General features: G+C 44.6%; 2 protein-coding genes across 2 annotated transcripts in view; one reads left to right on the top strand and one right to left on the bottom strand.

The window, feature by feature from the left end:
- plekhj1 (pleckstrin homology domain containing, family J member 1) overlaps positions 1-6441 on the top strand; it is a 387353-nt gene extending 380912 nt beyond the window's left edge. Inside the window, exon 7 of the transcript XR_013933832.1 lies at positions 6424-6441. The gene's annotated coding sequence lies outside the window, so the exon portion shown is untranslated. The remainder of the gene's footprint in view (positions 1-6423) is intronic.
- On the bottom strand, positions 4827-24004 carry LOC308092863 (uncharacterized protein; the record flags this gene model as incomplete). The annotated part of the gene is made up of 13 exons (XM_080438961.1): positions 23931-24004; positions 23763-23835; positions 17444-17589; positions 16992-17056; positions 15884-16049; positions 14447-14639; positions 13255-13434; positions 11592-11826; positions 10656-10848; positions 8556-9735; positions 7895-7954; positions 6616-7010; positions 4827-5634 (listed from the first exon to the last, which is right to left on the bottom strand). Exons 1-13 carry the CDS (start codon positions 23960-23962, stop codon positions 4827-4829), a joined length of 3726 nt encoding a protein of 1241 aa, XP_080295087.1. The 5' UTR covers positions 23963-24004.
- Positions 24005-24821: the final 817 nt, after the last annotated feature.

Genomic DNA, 24821 nt, shown 5'->3' with positions numbered 1-24821 from the left:
GCACAGGAAATTACATTTGAGCTGGACATGGCCCTTGATTTTGCGCCTGTCGCTGATTTTTAGCCAGTGGTTCTCAAGCATTTGAACGTCACGGACCTCTGTATTGATATGCATTAGGCCAGTGGTTCTCAAAGTGGGGTCCGGGGACCCCCAGGGGTACTTGAGGGGGTTCCAGGGGGTCCCCAGCTAAATGATGGATAGGAACCAAATGGACCCTTATGGGTCTGTAACTCTGAGAGTATACAAATGGAACCAAATGGACCCTAACGGGTCCATTTGGTTCAATTTGTACACACTCAGAGTTAAATTAACATTGATTTTACAATATGAATTGGGGTCCCAGAGATACAAATGCCATTAAATGGGGGTCCTTGAAATCAAAATGGTTGAGAATCACTGCTAGAGCCGTAAAAAATAATCTTCTCTTATGGGGGGTCCCTGGCATATCTTTTCAATTGTTATATGCATTATACATTAGGCCACAGACCCCTGTGTTGATATGCATCGGGCCACGGACCCCTATTTGAAACGATTTTGTGCCAGGGAAGGCCATAAGAGAAGGTTTTTGTTGTTGTTATAGATTAGACAGAATTCAGAATCCTACAACTGTCTATTGTAGGTAGGGGGGGGAGGGGTACAGTGGAGGGAGTGAAACCTTAAACCTATGAGAATATTCATTCTCTCATTGGGCTGGCCGGTGAAATAATACTGAAACTAGAAAAAGTGCTCCTCAGGTCAGGTAGGTTATTGTAGACCAGCAATGTTCGGAATTTGTCAATCAGGATGGAATATGAAAAATCGGACAGATCCGTCTTGATCGCTTGACTATAGAGATAATGTGTACCAAATTGCGTCATGTTTGGACAATATTTGTAGGAGTAATATTTAAACAAATTATTTCCAAAAATCAGCCTCCTGGTGGCGCTATAACAGACCGATCTGAAAAATTTGAGGCAGAGGTTCTGCTCAGGCGTCCAGGGAGTGTGTGTGCACAGTTTCGCTGCGATCGGGCCAACAGTGCCGGAGATTAGCTGCTCACAGACAGACAGACACACGGACGGACAGGGTGCAAAACATAGTCCCGGCCTTGCCTTCAAGGCCGGGACTATGACTATGTCCCCCCCCCCCCAAAAAACAGTTTTTTGGGGGGGAAATGCTTCATTGAAAATTAGTAATATTCCATAGTTGGTTTCACACGAACTACTGTAGGCTTATCCAGGCGTTACAAAACAATGTGGGCTTTCTGAGCTAATGCAACTATAAAGCATATGGTTCACCATAAACCGAGGCAGGGGGTGTTGGTTCCATAAGGGTACATACTGTACGTACAGTACCATAGCTCAAACCCAAGTCTCAGAATAATAAACAGATTCACAGTTTGTAAAAGAAAGGAGCAGTAAAGCAGGCCAACACACTGTTAGAGACGCATTGGTTCTCAAGTTGTCATTCTTCTCAGGAACTTCAACATGCAAGAGAAAATGCAGCACAATACAAAAATCATGTTTCAGTTTTAAGACACGATATAAAGATGATGTTGTGATGGAATGAGCGAGTCTGTTGAAATGTCCAGGAAGTGCTTTATCAGAGTCCAAGAGAGATGCAACGCACACCTGGATGGATTTCAGTGGATGCCAACAAAAGTAAGTGTAAGTGCAAATACTTTTTTTAAAATATTTAGTACACTCAAATCTAGTCCTGTCTCAGAATGTAATCCCGTTGTCTATCAGTTTATTTTTAATGGGGTAGGATAGTTGCAGTGTATGTCTTCAGGTGGCTGACAGACCTGCTTAATAGGGTAATAACAGTAGATGATGTGTTGTTCCAGGGAGATTGGAGACCAGGCACTATTGGGTTTCCTGCAGTGTTTTGGTAGAGTTCCCTCTGTCTCACTCACTCCATCTGTCTGGAAGCTGGATCCTCCTCAGTCACTTAAAGTATCATGTGACAGACGCTGAATGCTGAGTGTCCTTCACTCAATGCCATGACACTGTCTCTCTGTCTGTCTGTCTGTCTGTCTGTCTGTCTGTCTGTCTGTCTGTCTGTCTGTGTCTGCCTGCCTGCCGATCACATCTTTCCTCTAGGGCTGACACTAACATTAACCCTGCCCTCACTTATTCTGGGGATTTCCTTATAAGTGAGTTCTCAAAATGAAATAAGAAATAAAGTTTAAAGCTTGATTTGATTCGATTTGATTTGATTTTGGTAAAAGCAATACAAGTAATCACAATATAACTTAAACCCAGGATATTCACATACAAACGTAATGAAACACATATTTCCAATGTGGTCCTGCAACATAAGCTATACATTTTTTGTAGTCATTTATTACTATAAGATTTCTCAGGGGTCTCCCCATATCTTTACTAAACTGAAAATGTATTTTCAGGTTGGATACCAGTTTTATTCTCAGTTATCAGTAAACAGCTTAAATTTGGTGGTGTTCCAGTTATAATTTGTATCTGATAATTTTCTTGTGTCGTGACTGTCGTCACTTCCAATTTCATGTTGTTCATCCTGTGTCCTGTATGAGTTCTCTCTCCTGATTGGATCAAACGAGAGACGGGGAGACCCCTCTTATTGAACACACAGTCTTTAAGAAATGATTACTATCAGAATATAGAGCTATAAAGAGCTTATTTCTGAAATTATGTCAACGTTAAAATAAACCCTGATGTGCACGTTGTGGGTCACCTTTTACATATTACACATTACTATGCTCCACACCACCACGACAGGAGATAATATGTGATGTCGTTACCTGACATTAGTTTTGGTGAAAAAACGCCTGCATATCGGAATCGGGAGATTAAAGAGTTGGACAATATCGGAAAATCGGATATCGGCAAAAAAGCCAATATGGGACATCCCTACTTTATAGACCAGGGGTCTTCAACAGGGGGTCCGGGACCCCTAGGGGGTCCTCAGAGTTACTACAGGGGGTCCGCAAAATCTTTGCGTGTTATGATTTTTTTTTTTTTTTTACATTAACCACTTGAACTCTAGCATCCCTTTTCTGAGGAGAACTTTAGCCCAAAATAGCAGATCTACAAGCTCCCAACGCCTCGCAGTGCGAGGCGTTGGGAGCTTGTAGATCTGCTATTTTTGGCAAAGAGGTATAGGTGTAGAGTAGTGAAAAAAGAGCAGACCAAGTAAAAAAAGAAAGTTTAATCTGAGAAACAATTGTATACATTATAGAGGGGGTCCCTGCTTCATCTCTCTCTCAACTAGGGGGTCCCTGGCCTGAAAACGTTGAAGACCCCTGTTATAGACCATTGCAGTATGTAACAGCCACGCACAGCCTGAATTATTGTTGGTTACACTGTGTCTCGCACCACAAACAACAGATCTACAAGCTGCAGATGGGCTGTTTTTAGTGTGAGACACCGACATGCAACTAAGTATAAATCAGCTAGTTAGTTAGTTAGTTAGTTAGTTAGTTACCCATTTCATGTTCCAAAAAAAACCCTGATGATGACAAGGACACTTGAGGAGGGCATGGTTTGGAATGAGACAAATGGACCAATGATAATGCCATTATCTTTTCTTATTATTATCATTATCATTTTTAATCAAAGTGCGTTCCTTTTGTTCTTGTTTTAAGGTTAGAACTGAGCAGTATTATTCACATTTACATTATTTACAACAGCATGCTGGAAAAAACATACCAATATGTCTGAAAATAGACGACGCAAGAGTAGCAGAACCAAACTCTCCCAACTGGAGCTCTTCATTACTAGTGATGCATGGGACTAAAATAATAATGGGTTTTTATACATAATAATTATTCTTTTTTAATAGTTTAATGTCTGTATAATGTTACTGAAAAAAGGGGCAGATCACATCACAGCACATGATTCACAGTGGAATTAAGTCTGTAAGAAAACTATGAAAAAGACAAGGGTGATCAACTGGGTTATCTGACTAAACAGAGTGTGTGTGTGTGTGTGTGTGTGTGTGTGTGTGTGTGTGTGTGTGTGTGTGTGTGTGTGTGTGTGTGTGTGTGTGTGTGTGTGTGTGTGTGTGTGTGTGTGTGTGTGTGTGTGTGTGTGTGTGTGTGTGTGTGTGTGTGTGTGTGTGTGTGTGTGTGTGTGTGTGCGCGTGTGTGTGTGTAACCAAACTATAAATGTGGCCATGAGGGTAAATTAATGCAAACGAGGGGATTCACTTTGTAGCTAAACAACACATACAGTAAATGTTCTTTAAAGTGCGATAGAGAGAGAGAGAGAGGATGAGCTGGATCTTCAGGTTGACATGGAGGCAGTGTTGATTTTGACAGCAAATTTTGATTTAGTTTTAGTCAGTTTTAGTCTTTTTCTAAATTCCATTTAGTTTTAGTCATAATAGTCATCTGAAATGTTTTAGTCTAGTTTTAGTCGACTAAATCTACAGTTCAATTAGTCGACTAAAATGTATTATGGCGGTGCCTTGATGGCGCCGTATTGGCTGATTTTACACTTGGTTGCATGCTGAAAATAGCCGATCTACAAGCTCACAACGCGTCGCGCTGCGACGCGTTGTGAGCTTGTAGATCGGCTATTTTCTGAGCGCCAACGCCATAGCGCAACCAAACATAAAATAACTTGTCGTAGTTCTACTGGATCTCTTCTCCACTCGTCCCTCCCCAACATTTTAGTCTAGTTTTTATTTGTCAAATTGTCAATATATTTAGTCTTAGTTTCAGTCATCATAGCTTAGTTTTTATTTAGTTTTCGTCAGTGAAAAAAGGCAGTCGACCCACATTTTTCGTCATATAGTTTTAGTCGACGAAATCAACACTGCATGGAGGCCATGTTTAGTTGGGCCGGGCCGGGCCGGGCCGGGCCGGGCTATACAGGACTGTGTCCAGGAGAACCTGTGACCACCGCCACGCACTCTGTGGTTCCTCCTCCTCCTCCTCCTCCTCCCTGGTGGTTGCAGGGGTCTCCCTGCTGCCCCCCCGCCGCCGCCACCCTCAGCCCGCCGTACAGCCTCTCCTCCACGGAGACGGCCAGCTTGTCCGTCAGGCTCCTCTGGCTCTGCAGGATGGAGCGTGGAGAAGGAGGAGGAGGAGGAAGAGGAGGGCCGGATCCTTCGTAGGAGGAGGAGGAGAAGGAGTCCTGGAGAGTCACGTGATGATGATGGGGGCTCTGTGGCAGCAGGCAGACGCGGGACAAAGCCGACACCGCCGCGTCCGACGTGATAATAGCTCGACTGCTGTTGTTGTTGCTGCGGTTGTTGTCCGCCCGCGGGTCCATGCGGCCCGCCTCTGCACTCGCCTGAGTGTCCGGCGGTAACTGGCGGGCCGACGTGGCGGTTCCTGCACCGGCCGCCGGCTGGCTCGCCGACGTGGCGGTTCCTGCACCGACCGCCGGCTGGCTCGCCGACGTGTCCGCCGCGTTGTTGGAGGAGACCGTGTGCTGCTGCTGCCGCCGCTGCTCCTGGACTCTGGTGACTAGTGACTCCTCCTTGATGTCAGAAGCATCGTTTGTTGTCCCGCCGTTGTTGTCGTCGTCCTGACGGGCCGAGCTGATCCTCAGAGCCCCTCCCTCTCTGCCGTCGGGTGATGATGGACCTTTAGGCTCCGCCCCCTCGCCGGAGGCCTCGTTGGCCTCCTCGTCGGCGGCGCTGGCGATGCGGGACAGAGTGCTGTGGTACCTGCAGTGGGGTGGACCGACAGTAAATATGTACCGTATCGTTGCTATCTCCATGTTCTAACTTTTTGTGTTTTTTTCGTAAATGAACGCCCTACTTGATCATACTAGAGCATATAGAATTGTCAATATTTGTAAAGATGTTTGAAAATTTCAAAATGTTCTTTCCATTTGTTTGGAAATGTCGGAAAAAATAAACGTTTATATTTAAAAGAAAATGTACTTTGGAATTTGGAATTTTAAAGGTAGGGTAAGTGATTTGCAATTATTCAAATAATTGCGAAATGGGTCTCGTTACTATAGTATAGAGTGTCCTGTCCATATAAGGAGTCTCCATGTCTCTCCAGCTCTTTATAAAACAGAAAATGCATTTTCGTTTCAGTTTCAGTTTCATTTCCAATTTTATCCAATCAGGATAGAGAACTCAATCAGGATATAGATTAAACAAGTGAAATTGGAAGTGATGACACTAAGGAATGAGCAGGAACATTTTGAACTGGAACACTATAAAAATTAAGCTTAAAAATGTGTACTTTCTCCTGATTGGCTGAGATTTTGACACCTACCAGAAAATGTATTTTCTGTTTATTAAAGAGCTGGAGAGACGGGGAGACTCCTGTTACTGAAAAAACACTCTATAGCAATGATTACTATCAGAATATAGTGCTTTAACCTTTTAACAAAATACTTTTTGTTTTAACCCAAAAATATCACTTACCCTACCTTTAAATACTTCTCTTCTTCTTTTCTTTTAAGCATGTCAGTTAGAATATTTATTTTTAGAACAAAAAAGTTTTTGTCGCATTCCTAAGCTCAATAATTTGATGACCGGGGGAGTCTCCGGTAGGAGACTCAAAGAGACTCAAAGAGTCTCCTACTCCGCCGGTCATCAAGTAATTTTTTGGGTGAACTAATCCTTTAAAAGCATTCACTCTACAATTTACAATGTAGGCAATTAGCAGACAGACAGACAGACGGGTAGTACCTGGTATCCAGGGGGTATCCCGCGCTGTCGCCTCTCCGGAGCGGCGTGAACCTCTGCCTCTCCAGCGAGGGCGAATAGCGCCCCCCGGTGGCCGAGCCGGGGTCGCTGTATTGCTTGTGGCGCTGCCACTGCTTGCGCAGGTGGACCCGGGAGCGGTGGCGCGAGCGCAGCGGCGAGTCCTGCTGGTCGAAGCGCGGGTCGTGGCGCAGGAACTCGTTGAACAGGGCGTCCGTCTTCTCGTCAATGCTGTAGTCTCGGCGACGGAGGCGGGGCCTGTGGGGGGCGGCGGCGGCGGCGATCGGGGGCGTCGGCAGAGGTGGAGGAGGGGAATGGAGGAGGGGCTTCAGCAGCGGTGACGTCGGCTTTGGCTGCAGCTGTGGCGCTTCCAGAGGTTTCTGTAATAATAATAATAATACAACATACAATTTATATATCGCTTTACAGAACAGATACAAAATAAAAACAACTTTAATAGTAAAAACTCGTTTAAAGGGATAAAAATCACACCCAGTGTGAAGTGGGCGGTGTGGTCATCACAGTGGTCATCATAGTGATGGAAGCTCACTTCAAAAAAGAAATACATTTATTGAAAAGAATCTTTATTGGTCATCATAGTGATGGAAGCTCACTTCCAAAAAAAATTATTTTTGGAAGTCCATAATCTTATTTATAGGTTATTAATGTCATCATGTGTCTCGCTAGCCAATCACAGTGCTGAATAGAGTCAGCCAATAGAGTCAGCCAATCACAGTACAGCTAACTGGGCCAGCTGGGCCAATCACAGTGCAGGAAACTAATACTAATGAGATGTCCCAACCCCACTTATAGGGGCGGCTACACCGCCCAAAACTAAGAACACAAAAATATTTAAAGATTAAAAGGTAGAAAAAGGGATTTGAATTAGGCAGGGGATGTGAGTCTGAAAAGATGGGTTTGGAGGGTGTGGCGAGGGTGAACGAAATAACAAAACAAGAATTGAAAAAAAAAGGAGTTAAACTAAAACTAACTGATACTGTATGTGTTTATAAAACTAGCTAAAACCTAAGAAAAAGTTCTTTGTTCTCATCTTGGTCAATATTTCACACATATGCCTTTCTGTGGATGTGAAATATTATGTTCCAACATTTTTTGCCATGCAATTTTTAAGCCTGTTAATATATATCAAAAGTCTTAAAAAGAAAAAGAGAAAATAGCCAATCTACAAACTTTTACAAAAATACACTAAAACTAAGTCAAAATAAAATTAAAATAAAACTACTAAACTACTAAAGCTACTAACCTTGGTTGGTGTTTTCAGAGGTTGTGGTGAAGGTTGCAGAATGAGGAAGCTCTTCTCCACCTATAGGGGTAGTCACCATTAGGACATTTTACTGGACCATTCATCGTCACACAAATGATTGCGATTTAACGATTAGGACCTCAAACATTTTGCACAGAACAAATAAGATATAACTTAAATAAATGAATGACAACGACCGGTGCCAATAATTAAAATAAACAATGTACTATGCCAAAAATAGGCCATATTTAACTCATTCACTGCCAGGCTTATTTCAAGCTTGTTGATCCACATGCCACAGGCATTATGGATCAAACGGAGATTTTTTTTTCTCCGTTTACATTTTAACATTGAAGTGGATGGAGCATTAACTTTTTGAAAATCGTTAAAAAACCTTAAAAAAATCGTTAAAAAATTAAAAAAAAAAAATATATATATATATATATATATATATATATATATATATATATATATATTTAGATTTTTTTTTTTTTTTTAAGTGACGTAAAAGACGTCATTGGCACTATATGAGTTTTAATCATTTTATACTTTCAAAATAATATTTTTTTAATATTTTTTTGTGGAAATAGACAATTTACAAGCTCACGTCGTGAGCATGGAAAACAATTCTGACGATGATGCAATGGCTAACTGTGATTACCTCCACTAACCGCTCCACCCCGGTGCCGTCGGCCGTCTCGTCCTCCAGCTCCTCCTGGAGCACCCTGGCCTCAAAGCTCTCCCAGATGGAGCCCTTCCTCCCGGAGGAGGTGAAGAACGACCTCCGCTCCGACGCCGTCTTCCCCCGCCCCCCGCCGCCAGGACCAGGGGATCGAACCCCCCCCCCGGGGCCGGGGGTCCCCCCCCCGAACAGCCGCAGCTCCTCGGGGGCCCTGGTGGGCGGGGCCTCGATGGAGGCGTAGCCGCTGTCCATCTGGGACAGGAGCTTGCGGTTGCCCGCCTCCCCCTCTCCTCCTCCTCCTCCTCCTCCTCCTCCTCCCAACCCGTTCCCCATATTTCCGCTGCCGCCGTCCTCGCCCGCAACCCCTCTAGGTGGCGCCCAATCCCTGCCCTCGCCCTCCGCCTCGCCGTCCGCCTCGGGTTCCAGGTCGTCCAGGTCCTGGGACAGGCAGCTGTCCAGGACGGAGCGCGCTCCTCCTCCTCCTCCTCCTCCGGCGCCCCCTAGGGAGGAGACGCTGTCGGCGTCGCTGCGGACGGACTCCCGGTCCGTGCTGCTCTGGTCCGAGGAGGCGTACTGCTCCAACGACGCCCTCAGGCTCCAGATGTCTCTGTACAGCGAGGGAGGGGTCCGAGCCTCCGAGCTCTCCTGATGTCCCACCATGAAGGAAAGGGTCGACCCCCCCCCAGAGTAGGCTCTGGACCGGGCCTCTGCCCCCATCAGCTCCCCCGGGTCATCAGCGGTCTCTTCGTCCGCCGCCACGCTCTTCTCCCCGTTGTCTTCCTCTGATCTCACGTGGTTCGGCTCGGCTCGGCCCCTTAACGTGGCGCATTCGGCCGTTCCACGAACGCTAACAACTTGATCCGCTTCAAACAAGTCGTCATCTCCCGGGTCATCTCCTGGGTCATCGCCTAGGTCATCTCCTGGGTCATCTCCTGGGTCATCGCCTAGGTCATCTCCTGGGTCATCTCCTAGCCACGCTCCTGCAGCTTCTGGCCACGTGTCCGGCGCCTCCGGTTCAATTCCGTTCCCAGCTTCCGTGTCTTCAACGGAGGCCTCCTCCTCTTGCCTCTGGCCACGTGGACCGTCTGTCTCCTCCTGGATCCTTGTGTGGCTGCAGACCCCTGACTCCTCCATCACCACCATAGCCTCCACCTCTAGCCTGCACAGATGGAGAAACTTTGGTTGATTTATTGATTGATTGATTGAATACTTTATTAACAGTTTGCCAACAAGACCAGGAGACCTGGTTCTGCCAGACCCAGAATGTGTCCATACATGGTCAAAAAAGGGACAAGATGGACATACTTTTATGCCCATGTATGGACGAAATGGGTCAAAGCATCATGTAGGCCGACCCCTTGGGTCTGGCAAAAAAGTACTTCAGTACGATTATAAAACTACAAAAACGACATCAAATCTTGCTGTGTAGTATTATTATTATTTTTTTTAGTAGTATTTTATTTTATTTTGATCTTAGCAGGATACATTCAATATATTCAACATCATCATCATCATCATATCATATCATGTATGATTAAGACCAAAAAGGAGTAGGCTGAAGCCAATGGCTTATTTTGCCTATCCTTTTTCACACAAAACAAATTGACGTAAAGGAAAAAAGAAAAAACTGTCTAAATCAGAGGTCTTCAACAGGGGGTCCGCGACCCCTAGGGGGTCCGCGGAGTTACTGCAGGGGGTCCGCGAAATTGTTGTTTGATTAAACAATATTTTTTTGAAAAACTTTTTTTTTTTTTTTATTTTTTCAAATGTCATTGTCTTTAAACATAACATGAATCCATAGCAAACAGATAAATGGAGGCACAATGCACAATAACATGGTATGTTTATACATATTTTGTAGAGATTCTTTTATTTTGCACACCTACTGGGGCAGGTGCGTATAGGAGCAGGCAATATAAAACACAATTGTATACATAAATATACAATATATGTGTAGCCCCCCCTACCTTACGAGGTAGGGGGTCCCTGCTCCATCTCCCCATCAGTTTGGGGGTCCCTGGCCTGAAAAGGTTGAAGACCCCTGGTCTAAATTAACCCTGCACTGGTTGGTAAACCCACCTGCTGAGGGAGGCTGCTGTGGCTGAAGGCGGGGGGGTGGTGGGCTGGGGGGACAGAGACCCCGCAGACAGGGACTGGAGACCACTGCTCTGGCTGGGGAGGGTGCTGTGTGGCAGGTCCTCCTCCTCCTCCGTGTGCTCTGTGGTCTCACTGGCCGCTCTCTGCCTCTGGAACGGCTTCCTCCTGGGAGATCCTGAGAGGAACATAATATAACTCACACACATTGTTAATTATGTCAGCCGTTTTACGTCTGAACCAGAGCCATATAAGGAGAGTTTGCGTCACCTCCGTTCACTTCATCGGGCCAGGTCTTCTACAGAGCCTTCTGTTGGTGAATGGTGACAAAGCCCTGAACCTGGAAGTTTACGGAATGCACTGGAGTCTATATGAGCGTTTGCCGTTTGTCACTATTTAAAGTTTACATGAACCACGTGACTGGTACTGTTTTCTTTCTGCCCTCTTGCTGTAGCTCTCTGGTTTCTAGCCTTGACAACCTTGCAGGCTTATGCAAAGGCTAAAAGGTAATTTAGATACAGTAGCATGTTCTGTAGACAGATTCCTGGTTAATTTGTAGACCTGGCATCCTATAGTGTGTGTATAGTTTCAATGTACAGAATGATGAAAGGTCATTGGTTTTACCTATGATCCTAGATTACTATGTCTATGCATTTGACGTATTGCCTCATGTTTACCTTGCTCACTGTAAATCGCTCTGGATTAAGAGCGTCCGCTAAATGCCTACATTGTTAATTGTAAAACAAATATGTTTTGTAATTGCGAAAATAACAGATCTACAGTACAAGCTCACAATATGCAGCACCACGACACATTGTGAGCTTGTAGATCTGTTATTTTATCTTAGGTGGTTCAAGTCCATTCCCCCTGTAAGTCCTCGCCGACGACTCAAGATTAACAAGACAAAAAGGACCCGCTAACCTTTAGCGTCCAAGCTAGCCGCCCGGTGGCTGCTGTCAAACTTCCACTTCCTGAAGTAGGGCCCCGCCCCCTCCAGACTGGCGTGGCGTCGCAGCTTAGAGAGGAACAAAAGGACGGAGGTGTGGCCTCCTGCAGGAGGAGGAGGAGCTACAGGGAGGAGGTCTCCCTCTCCTCCTCTGGAGAGCCTGTCTCTGTCTCCCTCTCTGATGTCCCCTCTGTCCCCAACAGCCTCCCTCTGTCAACAAGATAAAACACAACAACAAATCTTTGTCAAAAAAAGAGGGACTAGCTGATCTGTGAGCTCACAACACGTCGCAAGTTTGGCCGAATGTTTGCCTATTTCCGCCAAATGTTCGGCTATTATTAGAACATTCCAAAAATAGGGTTTAAGTTTGTTAAAGGTGCCTCAAAGAAGGTTCTCTGGAGCCATATGAACAAAAGAATCATTCACTAAATAAAATGGTTCTTTTTAGTACGTGATGGTTCTTTGTGGAACAATAAAGCCTTTAAAATTACATGGCATTTACATTTTACATGCTTGTACGATTATAACTGTACTGTAACTGTTCTTTTGAACTGTTCTTTTGAACTTAATGTTTTGTTTTGCTGGATCGTTTTAGTATTGAGAGCTATTATAGACCACAGATTTTAACAACCTGCTCCGGGACTATGGAGAATCAAAATGAGCTCTTAGCTCTAACTCTGGCACATCTACGATCAATGTGAAAACTGAAATGTTGATCGATGTGCATTTGTCCCTGGTAACTAAATAAATAAATGTTTTTTTCTGTGTGTAGACCGGAAGACAGACAGAAAGAGAACATAAGAGAGAGAGAGGGAGGAGACTGAGTCAGGAGCAGACTGATGGAGTCCAGATGAATCGTGACCCAGCACAAGTTAAAGGCCTCTGGGGACACAAGTTTGGGTATGAGGCTGTCCTTCCATCCATGGCAGTTGTGACCAGTGTTCCCAGATTTTGCGAGAGAAATAAGCAACCAGGTCTATGAAAACAAGCCCAAAAGAAGCTACTATATAGGCCACGTGAGCACTTTAAACCTATTTGAAAAGTAGCCGATCTACAAGCTCACAACGCGTTGCATCGTGACGCGTTGTGAGCTTGTAGATCTACTATTTTCAAAAGAGGAATCTAGATTTTTTTTGGGGGAAAAAATTGAACATTTTAACAACCCAAATCTTGTATGGGGAGGTCCCCTGCCGTGGTATTGATTGGATCGTTTCATTTTGCATCTGCATTAATGAGTGCAGGAATACATGACAATGTGAAACCCTGTGTGATGTCCGCATTCATGAACCAAGGTCATAAATCAACCATCATTTTACAACTGAATTCATTTTTTTTTAATCCAAATGCACTTTCCTTGAACAATCATCCTAACTTCCTTCCTGAATAACATTTAAAGACGACACGATGTGATTATTTACCAAACAAAAACAGAAAAACAATCCTAATGCCACGCCCCCTCCTGTACAGATTTATTTTAATTATACTGTTTAGACTGATGATAGGTTCTTGGTTTACCTATGATCCTAGATGACTATTTATATGCATTGTTATGTATTACCTTGCGTTTACCTTGCTTACTGTAAATCGCTCTGGATTAACAGCGTCTGCTAAATGCCTACATTGTGAATGTAAACTCACGGTAGGGGAGCAGCGTGTGTGCTGCTGTGTGTTCATGGTCGAGGAGGACGAGGGGGCCGGGGGTCCGGGGTCTTGGTCCAGGATGGTGGAGTGGTGAGGGTCTCCAGGCAGGCCTCCGCTCAGGCTCTGACCCATCCAGTCCAGGGTCCCAGTGGGGGGCCGCATGCCTCTCTCAGGGGGCTGGGGGGGAAAGGGTAGGACCACCAGATACACAAAACCACAGAGAAATCAATACAGAGTCATTAGAAAACTGTTAGGGTAAGTGATATTCCTGTGTTAAAATAAGTCTTAAATAACTAGATATTATCATTGTAATCGTTGCTATAGAGCAGTGGTTCTCAAACGTTTTTGTGCCAGGGACCCCCAAATTGATACGTATTTGGCCGCGGACCCCCATCTGAAAATGTTTTGTCCCAGGGACCCCCAGAAGAGAATATTTGTGTAAAAAAAATCTATATAATTCAAGGTTTTTCCAAAAAATAGCAGATGTACAAGCTCGCAGTGCGGTACGAAGTGAAGCGCTGTGAGCTTGTACATCTGCTATTTTTAAATTGCCACGGTAACAGATTTTGCTGGGGACCCCCTGGAACCCCTCCAAGGACCCCCTGGGGGTCCCCGGACCCCACTTTGAGAGCCAATGCTACTGAGTGTTTGTTCAGCAACAGGAGTCTCCGTGTCTCTCCAGCCCTTTGATAAACAGAAAATGCATTTTCAGGTCGGGATGCCTATTTTATCCTAACAGGAGAGAGAACTGGTTAAAATGACCCCAGGAGTGCTTTAAAGGGATAGTTCACCCAAAAAATATATATTTAAAAAAAAAATGTCGCATTCCTAAGCCAATAATTTGATGACCAGTGGACCGGTAGGCAGCGGTTCCGATAGGAGACACAAAGGAGACTCTTTATGTCTCCTACCGGAACGGCGGAACCGCTGCCGTTCATCAAATTATTAGCTTAGGAATGCGACAAAAGCAAAAAAATATCCATGAATTCAAGTCTCCACGGGATGACTAATCGATTGGAAAAAAAGAAGTTTTTGGGGTGAACTATCCCTTGACAGTGAAACGCCCCTTTAACTTGGTCAGATATGGGTGGGCCGTGGACACTTTCACAGATTTTCGAGTAGGCCCTGATCCCAGAAAAAAAGGTTGAGAACCACACCTGGGCCCAGCATACAGTAGTAGGCTACATACCTGGTAGATGGCCAGTAGGGGAGGTTTGGGCGGAGCCGGGGGCGGGGTCTCGTTGATGTTGGTGGTGCTGCTCTGGGCGGAGTCACACTCCATGATGGTCAGGATGTTGAGGGCGGAGGGGGGCGGGGCTAGGTGGAGGTGGGTCAGGCGAGCCTTCTTCAGGTGGTGGAAGTCCCCCTCGGTCAGGGTGTACCTGAGACATGACGGGACCACACCCATTTGGGATGCTGTTGTCAATGCACTGAATGGGACTTTATCACGTTTAATCCGACTACTGATTGGTCTAAGTAGGTGAGATACTGACCTACCCACGTTTAATCGGACTATTGGTTGGTGAGATACTGACCTACCCACGTCTTTTGTATTAAGTATAGTTTCGGACCGCGTCGGAGGCACGCCGTCTCAAGCTAACTTGAGCCACGAGAGCAAGCTAAAGCGAGCGAGTTACTGTGCCGAACGTTGCGACGTTTGCTTGAGCCGACACAGCGCCGTCCATCTGTCTGCCTGCCTGCCTGTTGTGTTAATTTCATTAACCAAAACTATGATGATACATGTTCGTCGACTACCTTTTTTCACTAAAAACTAAACAAAAACTAAATAAAAACTAAGCTATGATGACTAAAACTATCACTAAATATACTGAAATTGTAAAAACTAGACTAAAACTAAAACTAGACAAAAAACTACCCGAAAATAGCCGATCTACATAGCCGATCATAGCCGCCATAACGGCCCGCCAAAATACTTTTTAGTTGACTAAAATCTTATGTTATTTAGTCAACTAAAGCTAGACCAAAACTGAAACATTTCAGATCACTAAAATATGACTAAAACGAAATGTAATTTTATTCAAAAGACTATGATTAACACATTAACCGCCAAGAACGTAGTCCTACGGTCCGTTAAATCCAACTGTTAAGCGCCGAGACCGCAGCCCTACGGTCCACGGTCTTTTCGCGCTAAATATTTCCGGGTGCACTTTCGGATTTTTTTTGATCCACTTCCGTTTCCGGTTTGATGACCGGAAACAGAATTATTTGGGATCCGGTTTTGACGATCACGTCCGCCCTCGTTCTACAGACGAAACTGAAACTCAATTCTCTTCCTGTAGTTTTTTCTCCTCGCATATCACTGTTTAACGTAATCCGCTCTAACTCAAACATGGATGCCCCGTTTGACACGTGGTTTTCACTGGGAGATACAGTGAGATGTCGCGGAAGTAAACAGACCGTGTACGGCTCAATCTTAAGGATTTTAACAAGATCTATGGCGACATGAAAAAAACAAAAAAACAACAATAACACCTTGGCACTGGTGAGTACATTATGAGATTAACCTCTGGCGGTCGATGTGTTAAAGCTAAATAAAAATTTGATGTCAAAATGAACACTGCTGCCTGCCAGCCACTGTCCCTCACCACACAGAGGTATAGGATACCTGCGGCCTTTGCTCTCGCTCTCTCGCCTCTCCTGTTCGTAAAGCGCCGACTCGTTGAAGGAGACGCGGCGGCCGGTGGAGCTGGTGGAGAGGAACCTCTCCGTCTCTCCATCGTGACAGCTGGACGCTGAGAGAGCGTCCGACTCGTCCAGGCGGATGGTGATATCTGCAGGAGAGAGGAAACCTTTAAGGAACGCCATGAAATGGCTTTATTGCTAACTTTTCTGCTAAGCCTAGATCAGAAACAGAGGTGTGGTGTTTTTCAACCAATCAGACGGTCCCGTCCCCTCGAGCAATGGGATAGAGGAGGTCTCGCGGCAGCGCAGCTGTCTGTTGTCTCGTCGTCATGCGGTGGGCAGACAGAGAGCTCTGCTGACTCACTGGGACATATTTATGTTACTGCACTGAACAGGTGAATGAAATCAAGATTCACATATATTCATAAGGGTCTATCTATGTCATCACGCAGTACATTTGCCTTTTCAGGAAGTAATTAAAATTAGACCTTTAGGGACTTTTGGTATAAGAATATTTTAAAAAATCTAATGATAAGATGCGTCTTCATTTGTATGCTCTAAAAGTGTGAAGACAGTACTTTTCATTCCGCCACGTCTTCAAACATGTATATTACATTTATACACCAGTGGTGGACACAGTACTCAACCCCAGCAGAGAAAACACAAACAAAGAAGCCAAGCAGGTGCTCAAAGGAGACAAAAAGTCGAGCACTCAAAAAAGTGGAGGAGAGAATGAGTTAAAAATAACTATAATGTATTAAAAATGACAACAAGGTGGAGAACTAGACTAGCAAACAGACCCATTAGATAGTGTCAGCTCACATGATGACTTTCACTTTATTGTCACTTCATTGTAATATAGACCATATTCACACGGCGGCCATATTGGAATTTAACATTGAAAGTGCTGCCACCCGGGGTGGCTACTTTCATTGACTTCATAGAAACATGGCCGCCGTGTGAATATGGTCTGCTGAGTGTAAAGGAGCTACCGTATGTAGGGACGTTGTGACCGCAATAACCTTGCGAATCGGAAAGCGTGGAAAGACATTTTGAGGACAGAACATGGCAGGTCGTGCAGCCTGGCTCACCTTGCGTGGGCAGAGAGTCCTCCACATAGGTGGTGTTCATCGACTTCTCGGGGTCATCGCTCGCTCTGTCCGCAAAGGAAAGGAGAGTCAGAGGTTCAGCAGCATAGGTAATGATAATAATAATAATAACAGTAAAATAAGATAAAAAAAGAAAGAGAGTGCAAAAAAAAGAGAACATCAGCGCATGTACACGTACATAATATGTGCCGTACATGATGTTCTCTTTTTGTGCTCTTTTCTGACATTTTCAGACAAAATGTTAAATTAGTGTGAGGTTAGGTTTAGGCATAGTTTTTGTAAGATTATAGTTAGGGTTAGGCTTAGTTATAATGGTCCAAAATTCACTGCCAAAAACGCAATTAAATGGTTAATCGGAATTATTTGCTTGACAATTTCATGATGGTGGCATGGGCCCTTGAGGGTCTCTCCTGTCACCTCCTCCTCCTGTTTACCTGGAGTACCGCCGTCCCGCCAGGCAGCAGCGATGACAGAAGAGGAGGAGCAGGGAGAGGAGGACCAGCGTTCCCCCGGCGAACACACACAGCACCACCAGCAGGAGGACATAGTTCTCCACCCGGCCCGCCGACACAGGCACCTCCTGGTGGAGGGAGGGAGAAGAGAAAACACCACCCCCAGAGTCAGGGTTAACGTTTCTGTATTGTGATATAATATATACAGATATAATATATATGTACATATTATGTCATGAAATAACTTGCCCAATCAGTTACTGGGCAAGCTATTCAGTAACTATAGTGTCCGGGTAGCTCAGACGGTAGATACGATGCGATGCGAGAGTGCGGTCTAGCCAACACCAACTCGGGACTCCTGAATCGCTGCCCTCCACTCTCTCCTATCTAGCATCAGGGTCTTCAGCTGCAATGTTGTTCCCTAAGCAGTCTTCCCACAAATCCATGTTCCTTACAAATGGGGCTCCATTTAAAAGAGAAATAAACAGGCTTTTAAACAGTATAAAAGTCATTGCCATCAAATTGGCAATCAGAATAATTATATTGTTTCTTCAGCCAGGAAAGCCAGGGAGGAGACTGTATGAGGGAACGTTCATTCCCTCGTTCATTTAGCCTCTTTAGTGTGCATTGAGCTGTACTAAATCATTATTAATATCCAATGCTTGCAGTCTGTTCAATCAATCAATCAATCAATCAATGTTAGCAGAGGTTAAGGCCCCCCGGAGACATAATAGCATCATATAGTTGGTTGTTGGTGAGAGGAAGTGTTCCATTGCATTAGTCTTCCTGAACAAATGATTCTTCTGTCTTTAAGTTCTAGTAGCAGTGAGACAGGCCTGCATGCTGTCACAACACTGTCAGCACAGTGAGCACAGCACTGGAACAATGTTTAGCTACAGGAGTAGAATGAACACGGAATGAAGCTCTAAGCATCCTCCTTTTCTTCTCAGTGAGTCACGTGTGCGCACGCACGCACACGCACACACACACACACCGCGCGCGCACACACACACACACACACACACACACACACACACACACACACACACACACACACACACACTAGGGCTGGTAAATTAATATTCGAATTTTGAATATTCCTCGAATATGGGGGAAATATGTATATTCGAATATGAATATATATATATTTTTTCATGTTTATTTGACAGGAACAATACAAAAAACAATGTATGTAAAGGTACAGTTAAGGTTACATTCACAAAATCATGGCATATGTCTTCATGATACAATAAGCATGTCACTCAGTACTCTATGGGTATATACAGTAAGTAGCAGTGCCTCTGTCATATGTGGCAGCTGCCAATTAAAGCAGAGACAACACAGTACTTTGCCAGCCTGTTTGGGCATCCCAGGTTGTTGAAACCCTCTAACAACCAGTCTGTGGGTATGTCCTAGGCTAAAAACAACACACACACACACACACACACACACACACACACACACACACACACCCACACACCCACACCCCCACACACACACACACACACACACACACACACACACACACACACACACACGCACTCCTCCCCTCTCTGGTCGTCGTGATTAATGCCTAATTTACACTCTGTCGTACAACAGCCTATATATAGCGTGCCGAAAATAGCCGATCTATAGTCTCACAACGTGTTGCCAGCTTATAGATTGGCTATTTTCGGGGGGAACGCCACACACACACACACACACACACACACACACACACACACACACACACACACACACACACACACACCGTGGTACGAGGGAGCATTAAAATAACGGGGCATTTCTTATTACTCTCAGTGTGGGCTAAGTGAGCCTCGGGACTCTAATTGAAACGTCAATGATGATGAGACCCTTAATTCTATTTCCAAGCTCCTCTCTGTGAGGGGGAGACGAGAGCTCCTCTCTGTGAGGGGGAGACGAGAGCTCCTCTCTGTGAGGGGGAGACGAGAGCTCCTCTCTGTGAGGGGGAGACGAGAGCTCCTCTCTGTGAGGGGGAGACGAGAGCTCCTCTCTGTGAGGGGGAGACGAGAGCTCCTCTCTGTGAGGGGGAGACGAGAGCTCCACGGGAGAGAGATGGAAATGATGTCGTGAGGAGGAGGAGGAGGAGGAATGATGCTCGTATAGCATTCCACGCACGCACGCACACGCGCACGCACACGCGCACGCACACACACACAGCCAGCTTCCACTAAGAGGGAGCAACGCTGTTATTTTCAACATCCAGAAAATGGCATGTACTGTAATGCTTGAATGAACGCTTTTAATATAACCATAGTGCTTTTATTCATTCATTCATTCATTCATTCATTCATTCATAGCCACGTTCAGCCTGGTGTCCCATATCTGTAGGGCATTATTATTCTTTCCTTCTTTCTTTCTTTCTTTCTTTCTTTCTTTCTTTCTTCCTGAACGCACGCTGCACGGGGAGGGGGGAGGGGGGCACGTCACACAGCCCGCCTTGACCTTGACTGAAGGTCAGTACAGTAAGACCACACTGTACTCTACTGGTAACTGAATATATTAAGGAGATATGGTCTCTGTCGGGTGGAAACCTCTCACGTCCATAAGTGTTACTTTTCAGGATTTAATTCAAAAGTGTCTCGCGGATGGATCTGCTACTTTTGATGCTTTTGTGCATTACGTTACGGAAAAACACTAAAAGTCAGAATGGAGATAAGAGGTTTCTGCCCGGCAACAACGACATATAAAGGAGATATGCCTGCAGTATGATACAAGGTGGACAGACACGCCACAGACAGGCCTGTCACAATTATTACATCATTGCCAGTTCGCAATTATATGAGATAATTGCAAAAAAAATATACATTCATCATTTAACCCATTAAGACTTGAGGCGATTTTAAAAAATGTTTTCTAAATCCTAGCAGGTTTTTTTTATGAAAAGAAAAATAGTTTTCAAGATTTTTCAAAAATAGCAGATCTACAAGCTCATAGCGCGGCACTCGGTGCCGCGCTATGAGCTTGTATATCTGCTATTTTTGAATAGCCAAAGAAATCTAAAGTGACACAGATGCGTTCCAGGTCTTAAAGAAAATAGCAAAAATAGCTGATCCACAAGCTCACAATGTGTTGCATTGTGACACATTGTGGGCTGAAGGACGTAAGGGATCTAAGAGATAGAGGAGGATTATTCCAACAAATGGAACTTCGTAGCAGAAAGAGAGCAGCACGGAGATAAACAGCTGACCGTTGGTCTGCTGTGAATGAACTGGTGGAGCTAGAAGTCCTCAGTTCCACACCTCACAGCGTTCTCTGTCACACTGTCAACTTCAATCTCACACACACACACACACACACACACACACACACACACACACACACACACACACACACACACACACACACACACACACACACACACACACACACACACGTCAAGCAGAAAATAACTCTAACTTGCTTTTTTCTCGCTTCCCCCTCCCCAACCCCACCAACCCGAATATAGTTGGTCTGCAGGCACACAGGTGCGTCTTCGCAAAACATATATTCTCAGTACGTTCACGTTATTAATTGGTTTCAGAGTTTCAGCAGAATTGATCGAGGAGGTAGATAGATAGATAGATAATGCAGGCTGCAGCATTTGGCTGCAGGTGGTCTGATTGCACACTGTAGGGAATCAGTCTTTTGAGTAAAATTCCATTTAGTCTTAAGTCATATTTTAGTCCACTAAACCTACAGTTGTAGATCGGCTATTTTCGGAGACACCCACGTGCAGCCGAGCATAACATGACTTGTCTTCTAGTTCTACTGGATCTCTTCTCCACTAGATCCCTCCCCAACATTTTCGTCTGGTTTTTATTTTGTGACAAAATTGTCAGTATATTTAGTCATAGTTTTTTTGTCATCATAGCTTCGTTTTTATTTCGTTTTTGTCAGTGAAAAAAGGTAGTCGACACACATTTTTTGTCAGTTTTAGTCGACAAAATCTCTTTCTCTCTCTGCCTCCCTCCCTCCCTCTCTCTCTCTCTCTCTCTCTCTCTCTCTCTCTCTCTCTCTGATCGAGCTCTGGTCTGACACCACACACAACAGAAACCGTTGCCGATTTGCATACATAATCCATCTCCCCGGAGCAGGTCCATATTTAGGTATAATCCTCGCCTGCCCGCCCATAGTACGGCACAACTTGAAACTATTATAGTAACGTTGTGTGTGTGTGTGTGTGTGTGTGTGTGTGTGTGTGTGTGTGTGTGTGTGTGTGTGTGTGTGTGTGTGTGTGTGTGGGGGCGTGGGCGTGGGCGTGGGCGTGGGCAAGTGACGTTGTGTGTGTGTGTGTGTGTGTGTGTGTGTGTGTGTGTGTGTGTGTGTGTGTGTGTGTGTGTGTGTGTGTGTGTACGCAGCACCAGGTGATAGTAGCAGCCTCATGTGAAATCACACACCTCCCATGCTAATGGTAATGTAAAAATGTGCGGTGTACACACACACACACACACACACACACACACACACACACACACACACACACACACACACACACACACACACACAGGCAGCAGTGTGTCAGAGCATGTGTAGCTTGATGAAATGTGCTGTTTCTACCAGCTCAGCTGAACAGTAAAAGCAACACTATCAATCAGCTGCAGCAGTGTGGAGAGAGAGAGAGAGAGAGAGAGAGAGAGAGAGAGAGAGAGAGAGAGAGAGAGAGAGAGAGAGAGAGAGAGAGAGAGACAGCGAGAGAGAGAGAGACAGCGAGAGAGAGAGAGAGCCCTATTCTACTGTCCTACAAGCAGATACTCCAATAGAAATTTCTTTTCTTTTTGACAAAGATTTGGGTAAAATATCAGTAATTGGTGGTCTAGGACCCTTTAAAAGGGGGTTGGGCATCAGAATCAAACACCTGGCATTGATCAGGCTGTAGTTTAAATGTGGATCGCGGTCATACAGTATAATAGGCTTGCCACAATTATTATATTGCCTTACAATGTGTCACTTCGTGACACATTGTAAGCCTGTAGATGAGCTATTTCCGCTATTTAAAAACAAATAAAAATTATTTGTCATGTCTGCCCTGTGCAGTTTTTGATTATGAAGCCTAAAAGGGAAATAGAAATAAATTAATGTATTCACAATGTTCAATACTAAATCACAATTAAATCATTAATCGCAATTTCTTTTTTATGACAATTAATCGTCAACTTAAATTTTCTAATGGTGACAGCCCCAGTCGGTCACCTAAACCTTTTCATGTCAAGGGCCCCCAAAATTATATGTATTTGGCCACGGACCCCCATCTAAAAAATGTTGTTCCAGGGACCCCCCAGAAGCAAAGATTTGAGTTACAAATGTTCGGTTTAAAAACCTATATATTCAATGATTTGCACAAGTTTTCACGATTTTTCAAAAATATATATTTTATAAAAATAATTTTGCTGGGGACCCCCTGGTATCCCTCCAACCAAGGACCCCTGGGGGTCCCCGGACCCCACTTTGAGGACCAAGGACCTATCACACATCAAAGCTCTGTTCCCATATTTCTCAGGAACAGACACATATTTCACCAGGACACTTCGGTGACAGGACAGCTTCCACGGTGCCTTCCTTTGGCACGGGACCAGACTGATTTGTAAAAGTGCTGCGGAGAAAATGGAGGCGTTGGGGTTTTCGCCAAGAGATGTGAAGTTGTAATGAACGGCCAACGAGACGACTTGACAGGAGCCTATCTGATGTGTGAGGGTGTGGACAGCATGTGTTTTTAGGGCAGTACATTTACTCAAGTACTGTACTTAAGTACAATTTTGAGGTGTTTTAACTTGACTGGAGTATTACCAATTTTCTGTGCTTTTACTTCTACTCCACTACATCTCAGAGGCAAATATTATACTTTTACTCCACTACAATTATTTGGAAACTTTAGTTACTAGTTACTTTGTAGATTTTGATTATTATTTAAAAAAAAACATACATGTACCACTTCAGCCCTATATATACAGTACATTTCGGCCATTCGAAAATAGGCGATCTACAAGCATGAGACATCTAGATCGTGTCAAAGGTCATGTCTCACCTAGACACAGGATCTGACCCGGATTTTGACCTGATGGTCAAGATTCAATTTATCCCCTGAGCAAGCAGGCTGGCTCTATTAACTCAATGGTAAAAATGTCAGCACTTGCGCAGGAAACCGAAATCGGGGTAGAAGAGAAAAGTTACATAGTGCTGCTTTAAAAAAAAATACAAAAAATACAAAAATAATAATAATTTAAAAATGAATGACGGGGGTGGTATCAAAAGTTGAGGCATGGTGAATGGAGACATAAATAAACATGTGTTTTGTACTCACGGTGGAGTTGTCAGACAGGCTTGTCAGGACAGGCAAGTCATTGCTCATGGTCCAGGTGAGAGAGAGACAGGTCCTGTGGAGGGAGAAGGAGAGGTGAGACAGGTCCAATCTCTTGCCACAGAGTACAGTATACTACAGAGTAATCTCCAGAGCAAAGTATCATCTTACAGCAGGAGGACCCAGCGTGTCTGTGTTTGCATCCTTTACCCATCATGTGCCACATATAATCATACGGCTCACATTCCCTCGCCATGTGAGAGTCGACCTGTTTTATGTAACGTCTCATATAAAGTAACACGATGACGCTGTCGTCTCACTGTAATTATCATGTACATCCTTCACACGCACTTCCACCACGTGCAAGAGAGCACTCCAGCCTGTGAGAGCCATCGCAGACGAGTACAGACACAGCACAGCCACATGCACAGACACAGCACAGCCACATGCACAGCAACATGGGAATGCATCAAATCCTTGTTTTGTTCTCGTTTAGAGATTTGATTTCCACACATACGGTGTTGATTTCGTCGACTAACACCGTGAAAAAAAAATTTCATCGACTACCTTTTTTCACTGACGAAAACTAAATAAAAACTAAGCTATGATGACTAAAACTAAGACTAAATATATTGACAATTTTGTCAACAAATAAAAACTAGACTAAAATGTGAGGGGAGGACTAGTGAGGAGAGATCCAGTAGAACTAAAAGACAAGTCATTTTATGTTTGGTTGTGCTCGGGTGTTGCGCTCTGAAAATAGCAGATCTACAAGCTCACAATGCGTCGGACTGCGACGCGTTGTGAGCTTGTAGATCGGCTATTTTCAGCGTGCAACCAAGTGTAAAATCAGCCATTACGACGCCATCAAGGCACCGCCAAAAGGTCCTACTGTAGGTCCGAGGTGTCCCTGAGCACTTGCCCCCACTAGCCGATCTACAAGCCCACAAAGTGTCACCACGCGACGCGTTGTGAGCTTGTAGATCGGCTATTTTCACTATTTTAATAGTTTTAATAATTAAAGGTACGGTTTTGGACATATACTGTAAGGTTTCCACTCGA

This window comes from Gymnoscopelus braueri, assembly GCF_963280865.1.
Source record: "Gymnoscopelus braueri genome assembly, chromosome: 10".
Classification (NCBI taxonomy): domain Eukaryota; kingdom Metazoa; phylum Chordata; class Actinopteri; order Myctophiformes; family Myctophidae; genus Gymnoscopelus; species Gymnoscopelus braueri.
Note: the sequence above shows the minus strand (reverse complement) of the source record. Positions and strands in the feature narration are given on the sequence as shown.